This window comes from Silurus meridionalis, chromosome 17, assembly GCF_014805685.1.
Source record: "Silurus meridionalis isolate SWU-2019-XX chromosome 17, ASM1480568v1, whole genome shotgun sequence".
In the NCBI taxonomy this organism is placed as follows: Eukaryota; Metazoa; Chordata; class Actinopteri; order Siluriformes; family Siluridae; genus Silurus; species Silurus meridionalis.
Window position 1 is genome coordinate 6,234,038 of NC_060900.1, and position 10,746 is coordinate 6,244,783.

At 38.5% G+C, this 10,746-nt stretch overlaps 1 protein-coding gene across 7 annotated transcripts in view; it reads right to left on the minus strand.

Annotated features, from left to right (window-relative positions):
• The window catches only part of prdm16 (PR domain containing 16), a 167,676-nt gene extending 157,201 nt beyond the window's left edge, over positions 1-10,475 (minus strand). For 6 of the 7 annotated variants that reach the window (XM_046871250.1, XM_046871246.1, XM_046871244.1 and 3 more), the window contains exon 1: positions 10,169-10,475. In XM_046871250.1, coding sequence (XP_046727206.1) covers positions 10,169-10,205 — 37 coding nt within the window. In that variant the 5' untranslated portion in view covers positions 10,206-10,475. The remainder of the gene's footprint in view (positions 1-10,168) is intronic. The other variant, XM_046871248.1, reaches the window with a different exon arrangement.
• Between the last annotated feature and the right edge of the window lie 271 nt (positions 10,476-10,746).

Here is a 10,746-nt window from a genome sequence, read left to right on the forward strand (position 1 = left end):
CCGCATAGGGAGGACAGAAAAGAGAGGAAAAGGGAAACTATGGCATCTTTTATTGGGACGGACAAAGCTGCCGCATCCTTTCAAAGGCCTGTGCCGAAGCTTCCAGAGCGAAGGAAGAGTGAGTGAAAAAATAAGGGGGCGGTAGAAAAAGAAAAGGAATTGAAGAAGTGGACCACAGTCGGAAAAGAGGCACAAATGCCAACATGCAGTTCACAGAGCAAAAACGAAGGAAAGGGAGCAAATAGAGCAGTGTGTGCGTGTGTGTGTGTGTGTGTGTGTGTGTGTGTGTGTGTGTGTGTGTGTGTGTGTGTGTGTGTGTGTGTGTAGACAGCTACTGACATGCAGCCAAACTACAGACACTTCCAGAATTCAACAGGCCTCTTCGCTAATGCCATTAGAGAGAGAAGGGCAAAGCACAAACTTTCATGGCAGCCTGTAATGCCAAAGACCTTCACACCTGAAAACAGATAACTGTTTGTTGTAAGCTGTATTAAAGCATGTTAAGTTTATTGAAGCTTATATTAACTATATGCCTGATGTAGATTTTTTCATCATTAATAATGGGTTGATAATCATCAAGCAGACTCAGATCATTTTTATTTCACCTTGCCATTTTTATTTTATTATCACATAGTCAATAAATAGTTCCTAACTCTTCTGATATACTAATTAGCCACTGCTGTCTTTTGGAACACTATATGACATATGCCATTTCGCTCCTTTCCCAGCTTGAGGTCACCATTTGTTGCCCATCACTCAGAATGCTCTGTTCGAGCACCGGTGCACGTTTACACTTCGGGATGTTGTTGCAATTCAATATTTTCACGAGCTGCTGCATCGTTACCGTGGCGCTGGAGTTAATAGGCCATCTTGAAATGTTTTTGCTGACGCCCCCTTAAAAGCCCCTTCTCAACATTTCACTAACAAAGTGACTAGCATTTCAGTGTATCCTTTCACCAACAACAGGAGTAACTACAAAGTTAAAACCGCAAAATGAAAAACAAAACACAGAACCTACATAGAATATAATACATTCTTGTGAAACAATATGTGCTAAGAATGATGAGCAGTGTCTTGATCACAGCTCCCAAGGACAGAAAACATTTCTCAAAGACACACACACATTCTTATTTCAGCCTATCCCGGGACAGTGCATTCCCCTCTTTTCCTAATGACACAATATGGAGGAGAGAAGATGAGTGAAAGAGATAAACATAAAAGTCGGTGGCCTTTGAACGTGTAATCTGTGGCGGACTTTAAAGCGGCGCGGCGGACCGCGTCCCTCCGGAGAAGCTGCTCTATTGGGAACAGCATTCACTTTCTTATCACCAAAGAATGGAACATCAAAGCCTGAAGAAGTCACGTCTGTCCGAACACAACCCACAGGACAAGGGAGGATACTGACCCAGCCGCTAATATGGGAATTTCTGAAACAGGGGAATTACTGTGTAGTGCATGTGTGCTTGTATATGTGAGCTTGTGTGTATGGGCCATGACCAGGATGATAACAAACACTAAACAGCTCCAAAGAAAAAAATTGCCGTTCATATATTGGGAAATGTGTTCGGTTTACACAAGAGCTGCTTAGCTATTTAAAGCTATGAACCCAAAACAATACAAACTGCTTTTCCTGGAGAAAATCACGCGTTAATGGAGCGGCAGGAAGTACTCACAAACCATTTATGGGTCGATTTAAGAGAACATGGAGAATAGATAAACGAATCCTGTACATGTAATTATACAAATCACCTGCACCAGTGCTTTTGCATAATCTTGTTGTTTAGTTTGCGCACAGCCAGAAGGTACACATAAAAACAAGCTTCCTAGTAGCACATCGAACATCGTAGTAGCATCTCTTACTGGATATGTTCTAAATGCGCACCCAAGAGTCATTTATAATGCGTTTATAGCTTAGCAGCAAGACTAAATGCACTTTATGATGAACTTATGAAAGAAAACAGGACATGTCGTACAGAGAAACGTGTAAAGGCTCTAGTGGGAATATTTTGTAGAATACTCTGCATAATTGGTTTATAAGAAATCCTTGTAGAATGATTTGAATCAGAGATAATAAAAAAAATAGATTTGATTGTAATATCATTCTTTTTTTTTTAAATAATAATTTAATAATTTAAAAAATAAATAAATATTTATATATTCAACAATATGGACAAAAGTATTGGGACCCCTGACTTTCCCAGCCATATGTAGTTCTTCCACAAACAGTAACCACAAACTTCGAAGCATACAATTTTATAAGATGTCTAGGGATGCAGTCGCATTACATTTTCCCTTCATTTGAACTATAAGACGCAAACCTGTTCCAGCATGACAATGTCTCTGTGTCAGAGCTCTGACCTCAATCCTAATGAACCCTTACTGTATAAATTGGAACTGGCTGCACCCCAGGCTTCCACAGCTCACCCTACATAAGTAGCTGATTTACTAACACCCTTGTGGCTGAATGAGCACAAATCTCCACACTCCGAAATCTAGTGGAACATCTTCTAAGAAGAGTGGAGGTTATTACCACAGTAAATGGGGACTAATTATGGAATGTTCAAAAACCACATACAAATAATATGGTTAGGCGTCCGCAAACTTTTGTCCATGTATCGCTTGTACATTACAACAATTCCTATGTTCTAAACTAAATTCCCAGATAAAAATATTTTTTTTAATTAATGCACCAATCCAAACCTTGAGTGTAAATTGATTCATCACTACCATAGACATCTATAAGCCTCTTCCTTACACTTGCATTTTACAAGACTGAATCATTTCAGGTGCAAAAATGAGCAGCTCTGAACACATGATTTCAAGTTAATAATTTTCAGCGTGTTCCGAATTCGACCTCACGCCGACGTATGAACTGTTGACGTCTCTCTACGTGCCGCCGATAGGCTCTGCTTCCAGTCATCGGAACAATGTATTTGAGGCATCTGGATTTTTCTTTTAAACTTGTTACAGCGAATAAGTATACGTGGAGACAGTGAATAAATTCGTATGTGTGCATATAAAACAAGAAAGGCAAACGTTTAAACGCTGAGCGCATTTTTATAATATTCTGCAACAAGTTGACTTTTGGCAAGCAGAACAGAGAGAGAGAGAGAGAGAGAAGAACATCTCAAGAGCCCTAGGAAGTGTGGGCTGAGGAGGGCCAAAAACAAACAAATCAAAGCCCTGTCGATTGCAGCTAGGGACTAAAGTAGCTCCTAGTGCAAGAGGTCAATAACCATACTGGGACAGCAGACATCTATCAAAACAGCTTATTATAAGCTTTTAGTATCGGGCTCAGACAGCGAGGACACAGACATTACAGATTACGGGATCCTTCATATCATTAATTGGTGTGAATAACGTGCCCTGGTGTGAACAGGTGATCTACCAGTCAGTCAGTAGCTACATTCGTTTGGCGCCTCCCTACAAAGCTTGAATTCTTTTCCCACTTTGTATGCTTAATTTATACCACAATCACGTCTTTTATAGAGTATTAGAACATTTTGAGAGACGATGTCGAAGGTTTTGAACAACCTGTAGCATTTTGCTTGTTCGCAATTTCTGCCTATTACCCAAAAATGACAAAAAAAAGGTAATCAAGCAATTGCTTTTGGAATGCATCATTTGTTGCCAAGTATTTCGTTTATTCACCTAAATTTAAAGACATACACGCGCATCTACCTGTAGCCTTTTCTGTTCACTCTGCAACCACGTTACTGTGTTTGCGGTGTTGTAATAACAAAACCAAACTATATGTTCGTCATTATCTCTGTAGCTAAAGAGATGGAAAGATGTAGATGCTTTTATTTAAAAAAGTCTAACAAAACAAAACAAAACAAAAAAGTCGTACAACCTTAGTATTCAAATTTAAAAATCTAGCATAGCATATAGCAAAATCTAGCAAAGCAAACAGCAAAGCGTATAGCATAAAGAAACTTTAGTATTCACTGCATATAGCTGTTTGGAAATAACAGCAAATCAGCACATTTTAAATGAAATCAAAATAACAGTATTCTAATAACTTCACATTTTTTTCACATCAGTTTTAATCGAATCGTGTAATTTCTGGTCTGAGTAATTAACAAAATGTTAACGTTCACGATCGAAAAAGTAGGAAAATGTGGTTATTTGTTTATTTGTTTATGTCCATCCAGGCTACTGTAGAGGTAGTAATGTAGAACATACTGTACATCTCATTGTTTTTAGGATAAAAATTCAAAATTAGCCGTTACATTTGTTTCCTACGTATTTTTTTTCCCACAGAATCGATCCAATACTGATGTTTCGAATCAATATCTATAATCATTTGAAGTAGAAATGTTTATCTAAAATCAATGTCTGCTATTCTTAGTATTATTAATTAAGCAATTCTTTTCATTACAAGTCAATACCAGCATTTCATTGTCCGATCATTAGTAACATTTTTACATTGGTCAGTTCAATATTAGAAATTAGTACTAGTAAAAAAAATAATTATTTATTTCTAATAATGTATCATTTAACATTTAATAATAATTTAAACTCAAGCACAAAAATAATCGCATGGCCTTCTCATGCAGCTGAACACATTTCAAGATAAAACTATAAAAGAAAGTTGCACAAAGAAAGAGAAAGCGAATTCCAAAAGCACGTTCGGGGAGGGGGAAAAAAAAATGTCAAGTCTGTCCCAGTTCCATGGCCGAGGAGCAGCAGACAGAGTAGGCTGTAACATGATAAGCTCTTGCGCTCAGACATGGCTGTTTTGTAATGGCTGTGTCGACTCGGCTGCGTTGGGGCGCCCTGCTCTGCCGCATGGCGTGGACGTCTGTTTCTTCCAAAAAACGAGCACATAAACAAAAGTAAAAGAGCAAATAAAGACTGTTGCGTTTGGAGTGGAAATGCAGCGAGACGTTCGAGTCATCTTTGAGGCATGTGAGTGTACCTGACAAAAACAGTGCCTGAGTGAGGAATTGCACCGACTGGATTTTCAGAAGGCTAGAAAATGATGTGGTGCAGTCTCAATGTCTGTGCATGTTGTAGAAAGGGAGGGGAAATAAAACGAAAACGCCTCCACCTGAGCGCTGTGTGATGTCATAAAAAAGTGCCCAGAGCCAGACAAGGGCAGGGCAGAAAGTGAAACGGTAATGAGTGAAGATTGACTAACAAGGCTATGGTCAGGTTTGTGCTGCTTCACCCTTCAGGATTGCTTTCAGAGGTGAATAGAGTCGTGTGGGTCGGGGCTCTGAGCAGAGTCCCCAGTTTGCAGCGCCCTGTCCTCTTTTTGCCTCTCACATAAGACTGGAGTTAACTAAGCAAAAACTCAACGGCAAAAAAAAAGGCCCTTCTGCAAGCACACGTGTGTGCCTGTGCACGTAAAATCTGCATGTAGGTGTGTGTTCTGCACGGCGTATGAAAACCAAATTCCATCGAATTCAAATTAGCCTCATTGTGCTCAACGTGAATCGGTGCCTCGTTGTTAGGGGCAAACTAACACACACACACACACCTGTGGAGATGGAAGTAATTTTCGTTGGCTTGCAGTCACCAATGCACACTTACGAGCAACCCCACCTGCACCCTCCCGACACACACGCAGACGTTCATTAGAGCCGTTTATCACCTTCCTGACCAGTCATACGCAAGTGGCACTTAGATTGGCTTTTCACAATATCTTCTTATCAAAGACAAACCTCCAGCCTAGAGATTATGTGAAGCGAGTGTATACGGCTTCTAATCGCTTATACACCATTAGTCTGTGTGAAGAAAAAAATGAAAAAAGATTCCGGCCCCCGTGACCATAAAATTCGTAACGTCAGCCATCGTGATTGTGTAAATCCAGTGGTTGGTGGTGACGGCCTAAGCCTTATAGCAGACCTTGCACACGGTTCCCATCACGATTTTATAGTGTTGTGGCTTGATTTTATTACATCTGTCAAAACATCATAGGCTGCACAAGAACCTTGTGATTTGTGATCTATATTTTCGTCTTCAAAGAGGGCATCAAAATGAAAACAGCGACGTTAGACCAGAAATGTCTGATAAAAAAGGAAGGGAAAAAAAAGGCTTTTGAGTTTGCAGAAAATGAATGCAACGGGCTGCAATGAGGTGGATTCATGCACAGGCTACTTATGCGGCCCTCACTTTCCATGTGTCCGCCAGCCTCGTGTGCTTTCCTGGACATGTGCTCACTGATTGGGGAAATAGAGAACAGGGAGATTCGATCTAACTCAAAACTCTTAATGTGCCATCACCCTTTTTTGGAATTGCAAAACAATTTAACAATTGAAACCACATACACATAATATATATACACATATATATATATATATATATATATATATATATATATATATATATATATATATATATATATATATATAGGTGTGTGTATATGTGTGTGTGTGTGTGGTATAATCAATGCTACCAGTACCAGCTAAAATAATCCAAGGCATTTTTTTTCCTGCTATGCTCAGCAGATTACTGGATATCTATTACCCATTAGAGTTTGCACAACCCAACCCTGTCAATCCATATTGATGATTTCATACAAGGCGCTGCAGGAAACTGTCATCTAGATGACTGCTCTTCAGGGATTTTAACTGGGTTGCACTAATTTGTGATTTTTTTTACAGCTATCTTTAATCATTTCATTAAAATCTTTTATAATAAAAATTAATAATAAAGATATTTACTTGAATGAATTAATTTAAAATACAGAATTTTTAAAAACACGTTTTATATCAATTACCTATCCTTATATATGTATTACACACACACAGATTGATATATATATATATATATATATATATATATATATATATATATATATATATATATATATTTATAAATTACAATATTTTTACACCTGCATGAATTTGTGTTTTAAGAAAGAAAGAAAGAAAGAAAGAAAGAAAGAAATGGAGTTGTCAGCAGTTAGATTATGAAATTATATCCTGGGTGTTGTACGCTACTGAATTTACACCCACGCGTGCAAACACACGTGTAACAATCAGGCCTACATTAACACTACTTTCAGTGCAGCAAGTAGGAAGAATTGCGTTTTTCCGCATGCGCATTGCAAATTATACGTAAAAAAAAAGAAGAAAACACACACATATAGGCCACTCTTACTGTGTGTGCGTGTGTGTGTATGTGTGTGTGCGTGAGTGCGCGCGCGCGTGCGTGCATGTGTGTATAGCTACTACAGGTGGAATGATATTTGTGAAATACTATTCACTATAGTAGAATGCGGTTTGGGACGAAGCCCGAGTGAAACTGCGCCTTTAGGAACCCGGTGTTCCTGCCCGCTCAGATCTCCAGCATCACTTTCATTCGTTTCATTTAACCAGATAAATATAATAATTCATTAGAAAAAACTGTAATAAAAATTATAGATTGTTGTGTATCATGTAGGCTAACTCCAGCAATTATTTCAGAAATTATCCTGCTTTTAATCCGACTGTGAAAAGCCGGATAATAATAATAATAATAATAATAATAATAATAATAATAATATGAATAGTAATAATAATAATAGTAATAATAATAATAATAATAAATTACATTATTTATTCATTTATTTAATTCGTTGCTTGCGTTTATCATGATAAATTTCACATTATTTCACGGTATTCAATTCTCTCTCTCTCTCTCTCTCTCTCTCTATATATATATATATATATATATATTTATATGTGTGTAAATATATTTATACGTATATATGTTTATAATTACAAATATTGTGCAAGGTGTTAGTATTATAATTTATTATTTATTTTAAAATATAACTTTTATTTTATTACTTTTATTTATTATTACTATTAATAATAATAATAATAATAATAATAATAATAACAACGATTATTTAAATAATAACTTTAATTTGTTTATACACGTTGTCAAATTGCTCATTAAAATCAATTCAGAAGAAATACTGTACTGTTTATTATTTACTCTTCAACCGTAAATACCAACATTAATAGTGTAAATGATCCGGTCCGGTGTGTGTCGGTGTGTGTAAACGCCGTTACAGTCGCCTACTTGGTTGCTTATTACTGCTACATGTCCATGAGCTCTTACGCATGTTCATAAGTAATTATAGACCACTTTGGACAGATGACATTTTTTTTTGTCTGGGATCATTTTCACTGAGTGTGTGTCCAGTCCAGCGGTCTGCCCCTGAGCTCTTCATGTACAGGGCCGAGGAACGTGGAGGTGAACACCGGGAGACGTGTGGGAGCGCGTCAGGCTTTGGGTTGGAGAAACTGCTTTCAGAGATGCGTCGAGACGTGGAGGAAAACGACAGCGAGATGCGGAGGTAAAAGAAAAGATATATTCCAAATCACTCACAGGTGTGTGTGTGTGTGTGTGTGTGACACGGAAACGCTGAGAAACACAGTGGAGCTGCTGCTGCTGAATCTCTACCTTCCTCAGCTTTAAGAGATCCAGACTGGGCAAAACAGATCCAACATAATGATCAGACCAACATCTTAAAATGATCCAAATGATCAAAATTCAAGTACCGACATTTAAATTTGTAATCAAATTATGAATAAAAAAAATATCCCGTCATTTCTAAAGTGGGCAATGCGCACACATTTCTTTGGCCTACTTCTTTGTAAGAAAATCCGTTTGAGGCCCGATGAATATTAATCAACAAGTACGTGCATTTAATCGTTGTAGTAAAATATCCAACGTTCTTTATCAGGATAATAATAACACAGAAGTTTATGAAATGTGAATAATTTTGGGATTAATAATAATTTTCTATCGCTACAAAAAAATTGGAAATGTCGGAAAAGAATTAAGGTCTATTTAATTTGCTAAAATCTTTAATTTGTTAAAAAAAATAGTAATTTATTTCAACATAATTATTCGCAAATGCAGACTCAACAAAAAAAATATAGTACTATATAGTACATACTCTTCTAAATAAGATTGTAAACAAGAGTGTGTGTGTGTGTGGGGGGGGTATATTAAAAAAAAACTTGCTCGTGCATAATTATTTATTAAGGATCATTTGTTGTTATTTGCACCAAAATGACTTTTAAAAACTAATTTCTATATAAATACAGTTGCATAACTACAGCAGAAATCCACAAGCTGCAAGTGAAATCTACATGCATCCCCCACACACACACACACGCTGTTCTGCACGTGATGTGCGTGAAAAAAAAAATAAAAAGTCGAAAATGATAAAAAGTCAAAGTGGAATTGGAAAATACGAAGGATGTTCCTTATTCCAAACCCCAAGATTTGCAAAGTCAGCAAGCATGCATGTAGTTACAACTGCGAAACATTTCCAAGCACGAGCCTTCCACAAACAAAAAATAAATAAAAACATGGAAATAATCACGTTATTCTGACCATCCTCAAGCACGTCTAAACGCGTCCGCGGGCGCATCGCACGCTTCCATTTTCGACCAAAAACAATCCAGAAAACGCGCAGATTCTAGTTTCTTGCCCGACATGCATTATTGATCGCCATTTCCAGAAGAAGGAAGGAGCACGAGCAAAAACGCGAAGTCAGAAACGCGACCACCTTCGCGCGCAAAGGAACGTTTCAGAGCCGCGTCCCCCAAAAACATCTGCTCATATATATGTTTGTTTGTTTGTTAGGAAATTCGCAGCTCTCTATCGTTTATCCACTTGTCCGGCACGGAGTTTGTTCCTGGGGTCGTGGTGGCCATGCGCAGTGCGCGAGCGCCCACTATTTCAGAAGCCAGGAATATTATTTCACAAGACTCAAACCAAAAAAAGGGAAAAAAAAAGTTTATTCCTTTTGACAAGTTTTTTCGCTAACTTTGAGCCAAAAAAAAAAGAGTGGGACTGTAAGTGCGCGATGCGATGCTCTTCTCTTCTCTTCTTTTCTCTTCTCCTTATCACTGGGCCATCACATCTGAAAGTTCTCCCTCTGAGAAGAACTCCGGCTGAGGCTTTACAGCGCAAAGAAAGAGCGCGGACATGCGGACTTGGACATTAAAGTGCGATCGAAGGGTTATTACAACAAAAACGAGGGGAAAAGAAGGGAATCTAAGAGAAAGAGAAGAAGATCTCTCAGCAGGAACTAATCAATGAAAATGACACAGTGGTGATCCCGAGGACGAGCTCGGAGGAGCGAAGAGGCGGAAAAAAACAGGGCGAAAAAGACGCGAAAAAGGGGGTAAAAGGAGAAAAGACAGGCACCTACTTTTGGCCAGTTTTCTCGCCCTCGCCTTGGATCTCATCTCGTCGGCTTGCGGATTCCTCTCGTCCTCCTTGAGCTCAGAAGCGGCAGCAGCACTATCTTCATCTCACGAGCATTGTCAGTTCGGACACCTTCGCACATGCGCACAGGCCATTCAATCTGACACCATCGTCGGGGCCAAAAAAACTTTCCAATGTATTCATCATCATCACTTTTTTTTTTCTTTTTTTTGTCCTATCGTCTCTCCTTCAGATCACTTATCTCTTTCCCTCCTCCTCCTCCTCCCTCGCTCCGCACCATCTCACATCCCCCACACACACACACACACACACACACACACACACACACACACACACACACACACACACACCTTCTCTCCTTGTTAGAGAAGTAGTCGTGCTTTTTTTCGCCAACCTGCGGGATCAACTCTGGTGCGGGACGAAAAAAAATGCTTTACAGATTCAAGGTCGCATCTGTTACTGCGGGGGGATTCGAGCACCAAACTCGAATTCAGTTCATTAAGAAGATCTGGATTAAGGTAATGTATAAAACAGCATTGTATTCAAAGTGCAGGATTATTA